General features: G+C 39.7%; 1 protein-coding gene across 12 annotated transcripts in view; it reads left to right on the top strand.

The window, feature by feature from the left end:
- The first annotated feature begins 340 nt into the window (after positions 1 to 340).
- ODAD2 (outer dynein arm docking complex subunit 2) overlaps positions 341 to 19,436 on the top strand; it is a 163,632-nt gene continuing 144,536 nt past the window's right edge. For 4 of the 12 annotated variants that reach the window (XM_009000094.5, XM_035306999.3, XM_035307000.3 and 1 more), the window contains exons 1-6: positions 612 to 652; positions 4,270 to 4,530; positions 12,641 to 12,798; positions 14,949 to 15,141; positions 16,184 to 16,290; positions 16,495 to 16,631. In XM_009000094.5, coding sequence (XP_008998342.1) covers positions 4,307 to 4,530; positions 12,641 to 12,798; positions 14,949 to 15,141; positions 16,184 to 16,290; positions 16,495 to 16,631 — 819 coding nt within the window. In that variant the 5' untranslated portion in view covers positions 612 to 652; positions 4,270 to 4,306. Of the gene's footprint in view, positions 489 to 611; positions 3,256 to 4,269; positions 4,531 to 12,640; positions 12,799 to 14,948; positions 15,142 to 16,183; positions 16,291 to 16,494; positions 16,632 to 17,015; positions 19,240 to 19,436 lie in introns of those variants that run through there. The other 8 variants (XM_078329677.1, XM_035307001.3, XM_035306996.3 and 5 more) reach the window with 7 other exon arrangements.

Here is a 19,436-nt window from a genome sequence, read left to right as displayed (position 1 = left end):
TTTCTCCGGTGAGAATCAGAGTATTCTAGTAAACCTCCAATATCCTATGAGTGGCCTTATGCTATTTGGGGGTATTCAGTGAAGATTTCAGGTACATACAACGCACTTGTCTGGAAGCCTGTGGAGAAATACAAAACAGAGTTTCTAAGGAATATTTTCTGTTTCCTTTCTGCTCCATTTTAAGTTTCTGCCAACTTCCCCAACTGCTCACGACCTTCGAGAAGGTCAGCCTTTCCCACCGCGTGGAGTGAGTTGGAATACCTACTCGGGAGTTGCATAAAAGTGTTTGAGAAAGGGAAATGCAGAGTTGAGTAAAAGTGTTTCCCAGGAGGGGCAGAGCGGAAAGCAGCAGGTGGCCGGGGCTGGTGGAACCCAGCTCGGGCGCAGAGCGTCTCCGGTGCGGGTATTCGGTGCAGCAGGTCCGCGGGAACCTCGGAGGCACAGAGGTCCCGGGACCGCGGTGATTGACGCGGCTGCATCACGGCCAGGTGAGGGTGGGAGCGGAGGGCTGCGGCGGCGCCCGGGGGAGGGCACAGGCCCGGGAGGCCTCAGCCAAGGGCGCAACTGCGCGCGGCCGCCGCACGCGCGGTGTTGACCTGCGTCCTAGCAACAGGCGGGCGCCGACTGCGGCGGGGCAGGGCGCTGGCTGCAGGTGAGTGCGGCCGGGGGGTGGGGGTCCCCACGCCCAACCCCGCGGGGGCTCTGCAGCCGGCCGCGCGGATGGGGAAACCGAGGCCGCTCTCCGGCCCCACCGCTGCTGCTCTCGCCAGCTCCCCTTTCCCTCCCGAGGGCCGAGGCCCGCCCTCTCCCCCTCTGTCTCCCAGCCTCACTCCTCCCAGCGAGGCCTGGCCTCGGCCCCCGCCCGCGGACCGTCTGCTCCTCGGTCCCCGCGCCCCCCTCTGCATCACCCCCGCACCAGCCCCTCCCGGATCCGCTCTCCACTTCTCCCGCTGCTTCCTGGCCTCTCCTGACCCTGGTTGGTCTTTCTCCTCCGCCCTTGCAGCCCTGCCTCCCGCTCCCAGCGTGGTCTTCCAGGTCCCTTCACACCTCGTCCCCTTAGCGAATTCATCCCTGGAAACCGGGATTCCAGCTCTGACGCCCCCTTCTTGTAATGAGTCTAGTGGGGGCCTAGGCTTAGCTTTGGTTTTACTTACGGCCCTGTTTATGTCAGTTTGAAAGTTCGATTTTTCATAGGTCTTTCTGAGTAACTTCTGTATTCTCAGAAAGCCGAGCATGCGCGGGCTCCCGGTGGATGTTACAACCACATTTGTAGATCTCAGAGCCGAAGACTGCCTTTCCATCGCCCCCTAAAGAATTCGGTTGTGCTTCTGCTTAAGTGTTAACGACATGATTCTGATTCCGGAATGGGTTTCATTTCACTAATGATGCTGGAAGCTTGAAATTGACCCTTAAAAAGAAAAACAATCTATGGCATCTATTGGATAAAGAGAAAAATGAGTGTTAAGTGATTCCCAGTTTATGTAAACATCCCAGTTTATGTAAACACGTAACCAAAAACTTTTTCCCTTTAAATCTTTAAATTTATTTTCTTTATTTCAAAGGCATGTGCTATGTATTTATATGGATTCATTTTAACTATGGTTCTTAAGCCAAAAGAGCTAATGGGAATTGGTAATGGGTAGAAACTGGAGAGCAACTGGTCTTGATTTTTAAGTCTTAGTTTCGAGTCGTACTAACCATTTTTTAACACCATTTATTTATTTATTTATTTATTTTCTAATAACATTGAACTTGCCTTCTGGATTGTCATAGACCACGCTGAGGTTTTCTTAAGCCGACCAACCTTCTTGAATAAAAATCTTGTGCATTGCTACGGTTCACTAGACTTGGAAATACAGTTTGAATAGATTCAAATGTTACGTTTCTGTCAAAATTTATCTTGACGTAAAAAAGAACGATTTTGCATTTCTTAGTTCTGTGTTAAGGGTCCTTCGAGAAGTTACTATATGCTATGTTGACTACCACAGTGTTAGCAGAATCTATGTTAATTTCACATTTTTTTCTTAAAAATGTGCAAGAAGCAATCTTTATAAGATCACCGACACAACTGTTATGTTTAAGATGAAAGACAGAACTGTTCACCTAAGCCTTTCTGTATAAGATAAGCTATTTGCACTTATTTTATACTATTTTACACTTATTTTATACAACATTGGGAAACTTGAGAGTCTCACACATACAAATCAAAATATGTTTATGTGTTTAAATCTAAAGATTTTCTCATCAATTAGCAATAGAAACAAAATGCTGGAATACTAAAACAAATGCCCAGAACAAATTCGTGCACTAACTTCTATATTTTATGTCATGAACTCTTGGGTATATATGTCTGGATCAGTTGTTCTAGACCCTGTCTGATCCAGTGCTTGTTTTCATAACAAATATTTTGTAATGCTGCTTTATTATCCTGAAATCAAGATTATAGACTATAATCCTACATATTTAATGTTTTAAATATCTATAGCGTGCTAACTATAAAACGAAAGAAAATAATTGAAATAAAATATCTGCATGTAAACACTAGAGTATACCACTACACTAGAGTATATAAGGAAGTAGTCAGATTCCCAGCCTTGCGCAGAATGACCGTGAACACAGCAGCCCCAAATGCAGACTGATACAGACATGTCATTGCAACTTAAATTTCTCAAATAACATCGCCATAAATGGTGTCATTTTCCAAAATGCTGAGCTCTTGGTACCATTCCATGTAAAACGAAGTATGTACAACCTTTCTTTCCTTTATGATAGCTACGGTTCTGGGAAATTCAGGGTGTATTAAAACTGTGACAAAACACTTTGCAGTTTTTGCAAAGTGCAGAAAAATTCTAGGCTCAGGTAGTGCTTATCTGAAGTTTTTCACTTACCAGATGCCTGGAAGTTACATCAGAATTCTTCCTTCTGAGGTACTGTCCTGCACAAAAGGATATTTTACATCCTTGGTCCTCAACACTAAAGGCTGGTAATGCCCCCTTTCCTATCATGTTGATAACTAGACATCTCTATAATATTTCTATACTCTTTTATCGGCAGAAGGTACTGACCTTTTGTGATCCAATGATCTCCTGTGATTGAATTTAATAGTTCTAAGATTAAATACAGTACAGAATGTAAAACCTACAAGTCTAATCTTTGTACTTTGAACCTTTGTAATAATGATCGGAGAAAGAAGCTAATTTTATTCTATATTTAACTTTATAGCCATTCTAATATTCTGGAAGAACGACTTTATTGGTAAGAGTTATTACAAAAATGAGAAAACAAACAAGTATAGATTATCTGCAAAAAATGTCTTATAATTTCCTTATAAAGTCAGAATATGTTTTCTAATTGGTTCTTATTTAATGTTACAGACATTGTTATTTTTTAAAAGATCTTCTTTTACAGACTAATTTCTACTTAGCCAATGTGAAATTTGTTTCACTTGAATTTGCTTTAAATTTTACCACTAGACTCTTCTGATAACTAATGTAGATAAAAAGGCTGGAAGAGCCTCACTTATTCCTACCTCTCTTACATTAACTCTTAAGAAGGTTGTGAATTACAGTAAATGTCATTCTGGGCAGGATATATGGGCAGGGAATGTGGTATTTGGATTGTCCAGATATTCTGGTAATAGGATCAATGTGTCCTATATCATTTTTCAGAAAAAAAATTATATTTCTCAGTACTGTTCTTATTCTATTTCTTTTTTAACGGAGAAGGCACTTGGGGAGCCCAAAGCTGTCAGAATCATGTTAATCCGTCATCATTATGATGATGCAGATATTATCACTATAAGATACTCGGGATAAAGTATTCCATTTAATAGTATAATTCTAAGCAATGTATGTCCTGGTTCAAAGGAGGGTTTGTCCCTGAAAATGCTGGCTCCCAGCAGAGCTGTGAACCAAAGCCCTGAATACCAACCTCTTTCACTTCTTTTTTCCACTCTTGGAGTTTTTTCGTTTGGGTTTTATGCCTATCTGTTTGAATCCTCTCTCTTAGGCCCCAGGGAATTAGAAAGAAGTTATTAATTTCAGGGTAGGCAAATATCAGAAAGTTCTTACATACTAGTTAGTTTTACCTAGTGCTGGTTTACTACTTTCTTGAACTGAAGAGCAATTAGATAATCTTAAAGAAATCACTCTTCTAAGATTAATAAGCGGAATGTGAGGTGGGGAGCACGAACGTAAAGTCTTGAAAATGAAAAATGTTTCCAGGGAAAGGTGGATGCTATTGTCTCTTTCTCTCTCTACTCTGATGTAGTGATTGTGCTAAGCAGGTCTGCGCACTGGCAGGTCCCATGGGTTTGGCTCTGGCGAAATTGGCGCAGTGGACCGCTGCTGGACATGGAGCTGGAACCCTGGAAATCACCCCTCTAAATGAAGCGATACTGAAAGAAATTATTACGTTTGTGGAGAGTTTTATCTATAAATATCCACAAGAGGCAAAATTTGTTTTTGTGGAACCACTTGAGTGGAACACAAGTTTGGCACCTTCAGAATTTGAATCAGGTTATGTTGTCAGGTAAGCCAGTTAATTGCTTCTAGTATTTGATATCTTCATTGTAAACATCTTCACCAATTGGTTGTAGGTTTGGGGGCAAGTCACCTAAACTCTTTGAATCTCAGAAGTCCCCTAAACCAGGGATTGTTCACCAGAGACACACAGGTGAAGTCTGAGGAGATTTGGCTTTACCAACATAGTATCTATCTAAGTTTTAAATCTAAAGTTTTTATTAATCAATGAGAGCTTGTTATGTTGCTCAGGTTGGCCTTGAACTCATAGCCTTGCCTCCTCAAGTGCCAGGACAACTGGCCAGAGCCACCGCGGCTCCTGAATCTAAAGTTTTTAAATGAAATTTTAATTTTTAATTTTTGTGGGTAAATTTCTTTTGACATTATCCAGGTAACTACACTGTCAACATTCATTGCTGCTTTCTGCCTGGCCTTTCCACCCATATGCTTGTGTGTGTGTGTGTGTGTGTGTGTGTGTGTATGCACTTTTTAGAAATGGAATCTCTCTATGTTGCCCAGGGTGGTCTCAAATACCTGGCCTCAAGTGATCCTCCCGCCTCCCGCCTCAGCCTTCTAAAATGCTAGGATTACAGGCATGAGCCACCACACCGGGTCATCCATATTCTTTCTAATTTTATTTTCATAAGTTTGTGGGGTACTACTGTATTGCCTGCTGGATTCCAGGAGCCATTGCTTTCGTGACCTCTGCTGTAGACAAAAATCTCTTCTGGTATTTAAATTCATCAATTCCTGGGAATAGCAGCAGGAGGTGGGGTGGGGGTGTGATAAAGGATTAATTTTGATTTTGCTCAATATAAGGGAGAGAATTCTTTTTTTTTTTTTAATTTTTTATTGGATTTTAGGTTTTGGGGTACATGAGCAGAGCATGCAAGACAGTTGCATAGGAACACACATGGCAGTGTGCTTTTCTTTCCTTCTCCCCTTCACCCACATTTGGCATTTCTCCCTAGGCTATCCCTCCCCACCTCCCCCTCCCACTGGCCCTCCCCTTTTCCCCCCAATAGACCCCAGTGTTTAGTACTCCCCTTTCTGTGTCCATGTGTTCTCATTTTTCATCACCCGCTTATGAGTGAGAATATGCGGTGTTTCATTTTCTGTTCTTGTGTCAGTTTGCTGAGGGAGAGAATTCTTAAGACTTAGTACTGTCTTCAGATGAGAGCCTTTCAAATCTGAGATGAAAAAAAATTTACTTTTGTCTCAAACAGTGAATCTATCTCATTCAAACATCGCTAATATATATATACATACATATATACACACACATAAATTATATAAACATAAATATAATTGCATAAGAATATATTATTTCATTACACATTAAAATTATACAAGAAACAAGCTAACAAATACACACACACACATATATAGGTACACATGCACACACCCCTATATATATATTTTGCCAACCTTAGTTTATTTTTACACCTTAGGCATTCTATTTTTTACTGCCTTGTTCTTTGGTTTGGATATGAACTGTTAAAGTCCAATCATGTCAAAAGAAGTTCCCTAGCTAGCCAAAGCTTCCTGTAGCTGCTGTTTCCCTTTTCTCCCTTTGGGATTATTTGTGAGAATAAAGTCAGAATTTCATTTTTAGAACTGGAGCAAAACCATTCTTAAACTGCATTTCAGGAGTTCTTTAATTCTTATATTGGTCAGCCTTCTCTCTGAGTTGATTGAAATCTTTTTTCTTTTTCTTCTGGAGACAGAGTCTTGCTCTTTTGCCCAGGCTGGAGTGCAGTGGCATGATCTTGGCTCACTGCAACTTCCGCCTCCCGGGTTCAAGCAATTCTCTTGCCTCAGTTCTTCCATGCCTGGTGAATTTTTTTGTATTTTAGGAAAGATGGGATTTCACCATGTTGCCCAGGCTGGTCTCAAACTCCTGAGCTCAGGCCATCCACCTGCCTTGGCCTCCCAAGATGCTAGGATTACAGGTGTGAGCCACCACACCCAGCCTGAAATCTTATTTTTTTTAATGGTGCATTTTTATTTCTAACTATGCCAGTGGTAACTTTCTCCAGAAGTGCTTGTCATTTCTGTGTCATTCAGCTTTCTTCCTAACCTTTGAAATACGATCTCCTACCTAAATGAATTAAAAACATATTAACTACTTGGCTGATCGAGGTGGCTCACACTTGTAATCCCAGCACTTTGAGAGGCTGAGTGGGCAGATCACCAGAGATCAGGATTTAAAGACCAGCCTGGCCAACATGGTAAAACCCTATCTCTACCAAAAATACAAAAATTAGCCTGGTGTGATGGCGCATGCCTGTAATCCCAGCTACTCTGGAGGTTGAGGCAGGAGAATTGCTTGGTTCTGGGAGGTGGAGGTTGCAGTGAGTGAGATTGTGCCACTGCACTCCAGCCTGGGCGAAAAAGCAAAACTCAATCTCAAAAAAAAATATTAGTTACTATTTTTTACAAAAATGCTTTTAAAGCAGATGATAGAAAAGAATATCATGATTCTAATTGTTTTGCCTCTGTATGAATTTTTGCTCCAAGCACAAACATGACCGCATCTGCCCCCTAATTAGGTGGGCTGTGACACATATGACTCAAATCTTTCACTGTTTCTCCTCTATTCTTGTTCAGCTTCTTTTTGCTTTATTTCCATTCTTACATCTCAGCACACATTTATTTATTTATTTATTATTTATTTGAGACAGGGTCTGGTTCTGTTGCCTACACTGGAGTGCAGTGGCATGATCATAGCTGACTGCAGCCTCCACTCCTGGTTTCAATGGATCCTCCCACCTCGGCCCGCCAAGCAGCTAGGACAATAGGCACTATAGGCACATACTACCACACCCGGTCAATTTTTCTATTTTTCATAGAGACACTATCTCACTATCTTTCTCTCACTGGTCTTGTACCCTTGGCCTCAAGAGATCCTTCCACCTTGGTCTTCTGAATTGCTGGTGTTTCAGACCTGAGCCACTGTGCCCAGTTCTGCATGCAGTCTTTATGCACAATGTTCCCTCCTAAGAAGGACACTTTGAAACAATTACTCTTTGATTTTTATACTTTGGTCATGTTTACTATGTAACTTTTCCTTGGGCTAATTTGTCAATCCATTCTTTTTGTGTCTGACCTTCATTGATGATATCTTTGATGTTGGAAGGGTAGAGAGAGGTATTGCTGTTGTAATAGAAGGAAGCCATGCTTGCCTGGCTCTGATGAAAACCAAGATTGCCTTGAAGAAGGCAAAGGGTACAGCTGAGATTTTGGTCATAATGGAAAATACCAGATGCTTTAACATCCAGGTTTTGACTATACCCCTGGTCTACTCCCCAAGCCAAAGAAAGTTCAGTAACCATAGCCAGTCAGGGTGTGCTACATCAACCAGTGATGTCAACCAGAGATATTCTCCATTGCCCAGAGACTGATTATCAAAACAGTCCCCACAACCTCATTCAATCCCCTTTAGACCAAACACACTCTTTTGGCTTCTCTGCTGTTAGTGCACTATTTATACATTTAATGAAAATGGGGAAGCTACTTTCCTTCCAGACAGGATTCAGGTCTGGGCATCCATATGTAAGGCCAAGATTATCCTGAAGGATTTAAGCTTGGAGTCTCCAGATGTGTTTCTACCAAATAGAAATATCCTTAGATATTTTAGAGTAAAGGCAGATGCCTCTCCTTGTGGGTAGACCTCTCAGGCCTCTTATTCCAAAGGAAGTTAAGTTTTATTTACACTGATTCTGCCGAAGTAGATAAGTCACCCTTTTTTGGTTGGTCTCTGCAGACATTGATGGGAATATATTTATATTTGTGGCCTTAGCTCTCATTTGATGTTGTCCATTCCAAATGCACTCTGGGCAACAGTCAATAAAAGTTGATCATCCTTTTTCTGAGTAGGCTAATGAGCATCTGATACTGAAATAGATACTTTAGTCACACACTAGAAAGGTTTTATGTTTCATCAACTGCCTTCTCTACTTTTGTGCTGATTATAGCACTGTCCATGTTACATGATTTGTCTTTTCCTTAGAATTATTCTCAGTGTTTTCATCCTGTGATAACATTTGTCATCATCTCTCCACGCTCAGTTTTGGGGTGGAGCTGGGGGTCAAATAGTTCTACTTTTATTTCATGGAAATCACAGACCTCTTTTTCATTTACTTACTTACTTACTTAAGACTGAATTTCACTCTTGTTGCACAGGCTAGAGTACAATGGGGCAATCTCAACTCACCACAGCCTCTACCTCCCAGGTTCAAGCAATTCTCCTGTCTCAGCCTCCCGAGTAGCTGGGATTACAGGTTTGTGCCACCACGCCAGGCTAATTTTTGGATTTCTAGTAGAGACATCGTTTCTCCACGTTGGTATGTACTGATCTCAAACTCCCAATCTCAGGGGATCTGCCTGCCTTGGCCCCCGAAAGTGCTGGGATTGCAGGTGTGAGCCACTGCACTCAGCCAGGTCTTTTTTTGTTATCATTTACAATTGCTTTTGTTCTTATCAGACAGGGTAAAATTCATAATCTTCCTAAAACAACTCAGAATGAAGCCTAAATCTGTTATAAACTAAGAGCAAATGACACCACTCAATGGCAATACCATCTGTGGCACACAGAACAGAGGTACTTTTAGCCTTTCAAATGTGGCTTGGGAAATTTATAAATTGGATAAGCATCCAGAATCACGTGAAAATGCTATTACCTAATTTTTTTTCCTTCTCTGGTAGAACTACAGTATGTTTTTTGAATCAAATGTGCTATGATGTTGCCATATTTTAGTTTTAAATTCTGACTCCACCACATCTCAGTGATTTATACATTGAGATAAAAATATGTTCTGGAAAGGAAGTCAGGTTGCCTGACCAATAGGGGTCTTCCCCTCAAGAATGCACAATTCACACATAGTTCATACCTTTCCGGACCTTAGTTTTCTGATCAATATCATGAAAGGTGGAATTTACATGATCTCTAAGGTTACATTCAACCTATAAAATAGTATTGTTTTATGAGACAATAATTATTGCATTTTGGTAAAATTTCTAGGTCACAGTAGTAGGATCAGTGCCCTAAGTTTTATTATTAAGCTATTTATTTTTTTGTCCCTGAAAACTGCTAAATAGTTTCTTAACTATGGCCTTATTTTCTATATTACTATTTAGACATGCATTTATTAAGTAATAAGACACTCAATGAGGCCGGGTGTGGTGGCCCACACCAGTAAGCTCAGAACTCTGGGAGGTGGAGATGGGAGACTCACTCGAACCCAGGAGTTCAAGGCTAGCCTGGGCAACATAGCAAGACCTTGTCTCCAAAAAATAAATAGTAAATAACTAAAGAGACAAATAAATAAACAGCCAGGAGTGGCGGCATGTGGCTGTAGTCCCAGCTACTTGGGAGGCTGAGGGAGAAGGATCCCTTGAGCCCAGGAGTTTGAGGCTGCAGAGAGCTATGATTGTGCCACTGTACTCCAGCCTGGGTGACAGAGCAAGAAGATCCTAGCTCTTAAAAAAACAACAAGCAAACAGCAAAACCCACTAAACTCGATATACTGGGGATTAAAGAAAAAAGACATTTTCCTGCTTTCTTGCTTTAGAATATAAACAGAATTTTTAGCTCCTTTCGACAATTCTGGTTTAAAAATCTCTCCATCAGGCCATTGGAGTTTTCAATAGCTTTTTCTTCTGACCTTCATAAGGTGGGTGCAGCGTTTTCTTTCCAAGAGCTCATTCTTTAGGTGTTAGAAACTGTGAGCCTGAAAACTGAAACTTCTTCTTCGAAATCCTGTGTATAGCTGGCCTTTTAAAAAAAAAAAATCTATTTTATTTTTTTGAGATGGGGTCTCACTCTGTCACTCACGTTGGAGTGCAGTAGTGTGATGTCAGCCCACTGCAACCTCCACCTCCTGGGCTCAAGTGATCTTCCCATCTCAGCCTCCCAAGTAGCTGGGACCACAAGCATGTGCCACCATGCCTGGTTAATGTAGCTGGCATTTTATTTATTAATTCTGTTAAGTTACAGGCTTCAACTGGTAGGAGCAATGAAAAAATGTCACCTGTGCCCGTGGGTTTCTCACCAGGAGTTTCGCTCTTTCCAGTTAAGTAGCTTGGTATCTGTGGCATTCGGTCAGCCTATTGCTTAGCCCTCTTTCCATCCACTTAGCATAAGTGGCCAGCCCTTGATGTGAGTAACCTTTAGGTAACAGGCCTTTAAGAAATCTCTTCAGTCCTAAGGACATTATTCCAGAAGCTTATTTTAGAGAAAATATACATTTTGTACACAATGCATGTCATTGGCAAGTCTACATATTTTATTCATTCATTTATTCCACAGATGTTTACTAAATGCCTTCTATGTGCAGTTCCTACCTGAAGTCCTGGAGATAGGGTAGTCCCTATCTGTACCCAGCAGAAGCAGACTGATAAAGTCCCTCTGTGAGCCCTCTTTTGCTGCTGTAACACATTGCCACAAACCTAATGGCTTAACACACACAAATGTATTACCTTATAGTTCTAGAGGTCAGAAGTCTAAAATGAATCTGCAGGGCTAAAAGCAAGGTATTGATAGGGTTGCATTCCTTCTGGAAGCTCAAGGAGAATTTATTCTTTGCTTTTCAAGCTTCTGGAGGCCCCTCCGTTCCTTGGCTCATGACTCACGGCTTATGGCTCCTTGGCTCATGGCCCACATCACTCCCACCACTGCTTCCATCAGCCTATTCCTGTCACTGCTTCCGTTCTTCCTGTCTTTCTAAGAACCCTGGTGATTATGTTTGGCTCCCTCCAGATGCCCAGAATAGTCTCCCCATCTCAGGATCCTTGACTTAATTTCCATGCAGAGTCCCTTTTGCCATGTAAGGTGACATGTTCATAGGTTTTGGGGATTAGGATGTGGCCATTATTCTGTCCCCCATAGTTCCTCTCCTCTTGTTTCTATTCTAGTGAGATCATCAGTAGTAAGTAATGCGGGTCAGTCAGATTTACTTTTTCTGATGAACTAGCAACATTTTACATCTATACATCTAAAAGCACTTCAAAATATGTTAGATTAGGCCAGGCATGATGGCTCAATGCCTGTAATCCCAGCACTTTGGGAGGCTGAAGCGGGTGGATCCCTTGAGCTCAGAAATTCAAGACCTGCCCGGCCAACATGGTGTAGCCCCATATCTACTAAAACTACAAAAATTAGCCAGGTGTGGTGGTGTGTGCCTCTAGTCTCAGCTACTTGGAAAGTTGAGGTGGGAGGATTGCTTGAGCTCAGGAGGCAGAGGTTGCAGTTACCCGAGATTGCACCACTGCACTCTAACCTGGGTGCCAGAGGGAGACCATCTCAAAAAAAAGAAAAAAAAAAGCTAGATCAGGTGTTAAGGTGTCAGCAGTTTCATCAGAGACAGCCTCCTATAATACAAAACCTGGACAGTTTAGTTAACGTTGTAAGTGGTGGAAATCTATAGAAATATTACTTTCATAAAAATATCTTAATATTTTTTAAATGTCAACCTGAAAAAAATCATTAAAATGGATAGAAACGCGAAGCTAGGAGACTCAATAACTTTTGATCAGGAAGCGCCCATTTAGAAAAACTGCCTCTTATCCCAAGGCAGACTAAATAAAGGAGTTTAGAGTGGGAAAGGAATCCACAGAGAGGATCTAGTGTGCCTTGAGTTTACTTTTTTTTCATAGCTTTTTTGTTCATAAACACAGTGTAGCCAAGAAAACCCCTAACCACTAATTACTGTGGTGTAAGAATTTTTATAAATAAAATAACATTAGAAATCCCCAAAGTATAAATGATTTGGCAGAACCAATGATTTTTTAAATGTGCCAGAAATCAACGCGTTTTAGAGAAACAAAACCAAAAACTGTGACTATTCGAGTTAAATTGTGAATCCAAGAAATTGCTAAAAAAAAAAAAAAAAATTCTTCCTTGGATATATCCTACTGGTCACTGTGGTTGCTGGTAAGTTTAAGGATGTAAGAGTTTGAGTGTGGAAGAAAGTGGGAAAATAGATGAGCCACTAACAGATGTATTTGTATTTTCTCTATTTTATAATGAGATATAGGAATAATCTGTCTAAATGTCTTAAATTTAATTTCTCCTGGCCTCCAGGTAGCATGAAGCTTTCAATTTTTTTTTAATTTTTTAGTGAAACAACAGTCAAATCAGAAGAAGTTGATAAAAATGGACAGCCTTTGCTATTTCTCTCTGTACCACAAATTAAAATTAGGAGCTTTGGGCAGCTGTCACGCTTATTATTTATTGCCAAAACTGCGAAGCTGAAGGAAGCACAAGCGTGTGTTGAAGGTGATCTTAGTCCTCCAGTCTGTAATTTGTACTTGTAGAAACAGTCTTGCTGGGGATCTGGGGAAAGGGTGGGAGGGTCATTTGTTAGAGTCTCTTGAAAAAAGTTCTACAATCTACAAAGTAGAAAGTCAAATGTACAACTTCATGAAAACGTTATTAATTTTCCTTGGCTGAAATATTATGCTCCTATCAAATTTCTGCTTTAAAATGAAAAGTCTGCTACATTACCACTAGTAAGTTTCTAGGTTTCTAGTTTTAGCATATGGTTTGAAAGAGAACCTTCTCAGCTTCTGGAAAGCACAGGGGGCTGTAGCCTGTGAGCTCAGTGTCAGGAGAGGAGACAGATGACAAGGGCCGGCTTCTGAATCCACTCTCTCCCTTGGCTTACTGCTCTGATGAATGAAAATCTATTTCCTTTAAAATGAATGTGCACTCTTCCTTTAGCAGAGACAGCCTTTAATAATCTCTCTTTCCACTTTTCTCAGCCGTATTCCGCTGTGGACCTCACAGCCTTCTGTGAATAGTTACAGTCATTCAACACTGTGGCAAATATTTTTCTTCTTCTTAAAGATCTGTGATGTTCGCACTATCATCTAATCATCTAACATGCAATAAATGAATGTGTTTTCCTGCTATAATCATGTTGTAAATGTTTCTTATGAGTAGAAATAGCTATTCATAGGTAATAATGTGTGTTTTTCTTTTTGGAATTATGTGACCAGTGGGTTTCTGGCACATGGTATTTGATTTCTGCCCATTTCTGTATGAGATAGGAAGATGGTCTTTTTTTTTTTTTAAGATCCCAACCTCAGGACTGAAGGGGTTTTTTTATGTCTTGCCTATTATTCCTTATTAGGTGAGAGTATCAAGTCTTGAAGAGTAAAGCTGAATTGAAGAAGATAGTTAATAGATGGATTGTTCATTCAATTCAACTTAATTGATAGACATGATACGTAGATTTCTATATAGCTAAATACTTATCCATTAGCTAAATACTTTTCCTTTGCTGCATTTTGCTGTTTCTGCAAGAATCTTGCCTTAGTTTCAGGTCCATGTTGCGTGGTACATGGCAATTTGGTAGTCAGTTTTATGTCATTCCTCAGAATCCACCAGCTATATCTTTCTGTAAATCTCTGTGATAACAGCCATAAGGCTATTAAGTTGAGATGCTCAATAAATGGTGAATTCTTTGGTATTCTTTGCTCTGCTCTTCTTCCCCCAGTGAAGTCCTTTTCGCAGCCCAAAGGCCGTGGCATATCCCATGGCCACATGGGAAGGTTAATGCCATCACTATACTTTTCTCATGTCATTTCAATCAAGCTTTCTAAATTAGTCTCATAGGCCTTCCTCCCCAAACCCCATCTCAATGTATATATATTTTTTCATCTTTCTCAAATTTTTCTATTCTAAACAAGGACTTTCCCCTTTCTCCTTCATTTTCAATCATATTGGGTTTTGACACTTACCAAATTCTGTTTTCAACATCTCTAGGTTCAACTTTCACATGTATCAGCCTTGATCATGAAGTGGTGTTTGTTTTTCAATATAACTTTAATATATATATATGTATGTATATATATATATGTTGCTAGATGTGTTTTCCAACTCTAAGACCACATGGCATTGTGAATATGCAGCAGTTTGAATAGGTGCGAAAGACTGGTAGTGGGTCTGTAGGCTTAGGAAAGCATGCTATTTTGGAAAGAAAGCCTTTATAAATACCCAGCACTGGTACACACACACACCTACAAACATGCACATATACTTCTATGATGATTCTTCTAAGGAGATAATTATTTCTCTATCTTCAAATAAATTCCTGATATACTAATTGAATGTACATTCTGAACAATGCCCCACAGCCAATGAACAAAGAAATAATGAATGAAGGTGTTGGTCTTTGTGCTATTAGGGAGATATGTAGATATTATAATATAAACTAGAGCATCTCATGAGATAGAAGAAAGTTCCTAAAAGCAATGGAATCTCAGACATAGAGATGAATTCTAATTGGGTGGATTAGAAAAAGCTTGATGAAAGAAACACATTTGAATAGACTTTGAAGGATTGATTAGTCTTAATGTTTGTTGTGCTAGAAGACAAAAGCGTAATGTTTATTTGTCTCCTTTTGTTGTTGTTGTTGTTGTCAGCTAACAGAGACCCCATAGTAAAAATCCTGGGTTCTGATTATAATACAATGAAAGAAGACTCAATTGCATTAAATATTCTTGATAAAATTACCAGAGATGATGATCCTGAACGTGAAATTAAGAAGAAGATTGCTATGCTGCTTAAGCAGTTGGATCGGCACCTCCTCAATCATTCCCTAAAACATATTTCATTGTGAGTCTTTTTTAAAAAGGAACCTCTAGTGGATTGAGCCACGATTGCACCACTGCACTCCAGCCAGGGTGACAGAACAACACTCTATCTCAAAATAGATGGATAAATACATAAAAAATAAATTTAAATTAAAAAATTTAAAAAGAACCTTTAAAAATTAGTTACAGAGTTGCTTTCAGAGTTTTAGAAAAAACACACAAGAAAAATGAAGTATGGAAGTTATTGCTATGGATTTAACTTTACATTTTATTGGAACGAACAATTTTCTTGGAATTAATTTATTCTAGTTCTAAAAATTAGAAGTTGCAGGTAACATTGCTAAAACATTCTGGTGGGGTTTCATGCAATTCTGAAGACATCAGGTGGCCTTATGATTTTCAAAGGCTCTTAAGACTATTATGCAAATTATTATATTATAATGCCAATATCATGTAGAGTTTGTATAGTCCAAAGCATGTTCATTTTTCTAATATTTTTTACTATTAGAATATTATCAGTACAAAATAAAGTGAATATTTAATGGAGTATGTTTAACGTTGCATTCAACATGAATCAATAATGTCCTCATGTGTTGACAGTGCTGCTATAAAATTATAGCACAGCTAAAATTAACTGCAATTTTTTTTTTTTTTTTTTTTTTTTGAGATGGAGTTTCACTCTTGTTACCCAGGCTGGAGTACAATGGCGTGATCTCGGCTCACCGCAACCTCCGCCTCCTGGGTTCAGGCAATTCTCCTGCCTCAGCCTCCTGAGTAGCTGGGATTACAGGCACGTGCCACCATACCCAGCTGATGTTTTTGTATTTTTAGTAGGGATGGGGTTTCACCATGTTGACCAGGATGGTCTCGATCTCTTGACCTCGTGATCCACCCGCCTCGGCCTCCCAAAGTGCTGGGATTACAGGTGGAGCCACCGCGCCTGGCCCAATTGCAATTTTAATTATAAAAAAAGATATTTATCATGATATAATGAAATGTGTTCATGTTTTTCCTGTAGATTCTGTTTAAAGTATTTAAGCTGACATTTTAAACATTTATTTCAGAGAAATAAGTTTAAATCCCATGACGGTGAAGAAGGATATAGAACTGCTCAAACGTTTCTCAGGAAAAGGAGACCAAACAGTCTTGGAATCTATTGAATATACTTCAGGTTTGATGCTTTCTCAGGCTCATTTTAGGTTATTTACATTTTTATAATTATATTTTCAAAATGCTTTCAATGTCTACATTACAAGAGAGGGTTTAAGAAGGGGAAAACTTAAAATTTCCACAGTATTTATTTTGTGGAAGCCAACACTTTTTACCAAACTCTAGGTTAAAAAACTCTTGTTAATTGCTTGATAATTGGTTTCAGATTATGAATTTTCAAATGGATGTCGAGCCCCACCTTGGAGACAAATTCATGGGGAAATGTGTTATGTGCTGGTGAAACCTCACGATGGTGAGACTTTGTGCGTTACTTGCAGTGCAGGAGGAGTATTTTTAAATGGTGTAAGTAAAATTTTAAAAACTTAACTAAAGCCAGTGGACTTTGGTTGTGAGCTGTAAATGTCTCAAGGGTTGTGTCCCAATGACCACAGAGAATGAATTATCGTTCTGTGGGATAGGAGCTGATTTTTTTGATATATGCCTACTGGGAAAATCCAAAATAGCTTGAGAATGAGCTCTCTTATTCCCCACTGCAGGTCATTAAGCCAATCTGATAAGAAATGAGCTTCCAAGTGACCCATTCCACATTATAAAGGTTTTTAACATAATTACTTCATTGTTCATTACACAGCTACCAAAGGATAGAAAGGACAAAAAAGGAGCATTGAGGTAATACAGATGTCATAACTGCAGCTTGCATCCTAAGAGTTGGAGGGATGAAGGGACAGAGAAGGGCTTATCTAAATGTAGAAGTTTGGAGACAGCTTCCCATGAAGCCAGGATCCATACCTCTGGGGAGGGCCCCCTTCCAGGCTGTGCTGGTCCCCTCAGAGTTCAGACCATCTCCATCAGGTGGGCTCCAGATCTCTGGAGAGTGGGCACTGTTCAGTTAATGCTGGTACCTCAGGAAGAGGATCCTTGTAGAGCTAGCAGAGCTGGGACCCAGACCTTTGAATATGGAGCACTGGATTGCTGATAGTGATATTTCGCAGGGGGTGTGGTGAGCCTGGTTCTGGTACTGTGAAAAAGAAACTAACCTGGAAACTGGAACCAACTGTTTCTACTGGAAGCAACTGCCACTGCAAGGAAGGAAGGGCCGTTGCTGGGGTGACTCTAGCAGGGACGGTGGGCCAGCAGGAAGGAGCAGGTTCCTCCTTCCACTCCCAGCCTTTCAGTCTTCCTTTAGCTGATTCTAATGACAGAGCCTAACCTAGGCTGGCAAAGGAGAAATACAACAATGCAGATTCCCTGCCTGAGTAGCACAAAGTAGAGGCTGGGTGGCTGGGTTTTGAGCTGAGTGATAAACAGCACACAGTATTCTAGGTTAAAACACTTTTAACCTAGGATACACAGAGACTCAAAACAAAGGGATGAAGAAAGATTTACCAACCAAATGGAGAGCAAAAATAAATAAATAAAAAGCAGGAGTTGCAATTCTCGCCTCTGATAAAAAAATTTTAAAGCAACAAAGATATAATGGTAAAAGGATCAATGCAACAAGAAGAGCTAACGATCCTAAATATATAGGCACCCAATACAGGAACACCCAGATACATAAGACCTATAAAGAGACTTAGACTCCCTAGACTCCCACACAATAATAGTGGGAGACTTCAACATCAGTATTAGATAGATCATTGAGACAGAAAATTAGTAAGGATATTCAGGACTTGAACTCAGATCCGGAACAAGTAAACTTAATAAACATTTATAGAATATTTAAATATACAAAATATACATTCTTATCAGTATCACATCACACCTACTCATAGGTTTAAATGAAATATTGATCGGCCATTATTAAGCATAATTATTAGCATAAAAGAGGTTTTCAATACCCATTTTTAGAATAAAACATTCCTGTTCTCTCTCCCTCTTTTTCTTCCTCTGTCTTCCTCTCCTTCATTCCTTTTTCTGTTCTTTCTTTCTTTCTTTAAAAAAAAAAGAAAAACTTTTAGACTCATCCCTATTCACAGAACCAGCTAGAAGGAGCTTAGCTTTCACCTCTGCAACATCCTGCCTTCAGTATCTTCAACATAAATTTGAAACTCAGAAGCAAAATTCTACAAGGAGCACCCAAGTCCTTAATGGGGACCCAGCCATCACAGGGGACTGCTGGGAGGGTTATGACATCTTGGCTTGGGTTGGTACTAAAATGCTGGAGCCTCTTTTCTGATTACCTATAGGCATCTTTCTGACATGCCTTTTGGTACTTTTCTTATTAGCATGACACTGAGCTCATTTCTACAAAGAGGAAGTACAAAAATAAGATTTTGCTTTGATTTGTCATGATATCTTAGAAAAATGAAATCTCTAACTAGGAATAAGAGATAAAAGGAGAAATGATTTTTTTGACCTTCTGGAGGTGGGCAGGGAGTCTTTATTTCTATCAAAGGTTATTATTGATCTATGCACATACAACTTATTTAGCATGGAAATATCTAAGTAAAGTAAATCCCTTTAAGTTAAAAAAAATGAAAGATAAGGACCATAAAACTACACACTAGTCATATGTATAGAAATGTTTTTGTGTATACAGTTGTATATAACATACTACAGTTACTTATATTTATATAGATACAGTTATGTGATGTGTATACATACATATATTGTGTTCTAGAGGAACAGGAAGAAATGTAGGGAGGAAAAGGAAAATGAAGAAAGGAAAGAGAGGAAGAGAGAGGGAGACACATGGGTGTATGGACAGATCATTACATAGAGATCTAGAAAAGAAGCCTATAGCAACCATGCGGCAGACAGAACAGAGTGTGACAAACAGGAACATTGGCTTTTTCATGGTGAAATTCTAACCTTGAAGCCTTTTATGACTTCATCAACTAAGGCTCCTGAAGTCATAATGCATGTTCAGAGTAGAGGAGAGTAGAGAGAAGGAAGCTCTCACTCCTCTGCTGAGTAGCAGAGTGCCTTACATGCACATAGGAGGTACTCGGTAAATGCTTGCTGAATGAATAAACAATTCAGTGAATGAAGGAATGAGTGAATGAATGGATAAATAGATAACATTAAATTAAGGAGGAAGGATTTTGCCTACACATTCCATGTATAAAGACTACCATACAGATTCTTCAGGGATGAAACAATGCACGTGCTTAGCTCGTGATATATTATTGGTCAGGTTCTTACAAT

The sequence above is a fragment of the Callithrix jacchus genome, chromosome 7 (genome assembly GCF_049354715.1).
Source record: "Callithrix jacchus isolate 240 chromosome 7, calJac240_pri, whole genome shotgun sequence".
Classification (NCBI taxonomy): Eukaryota; Metazoa; Chordata; class Mammalia; order Primates; family Cebidae; genus Callithrix; species Callithrix jacchus.
The sequence above is the reverse complement of the archived record's forward strand: the minus strand, read 5'-3'. Positions and strand labels throughout refer to the sequence as shown.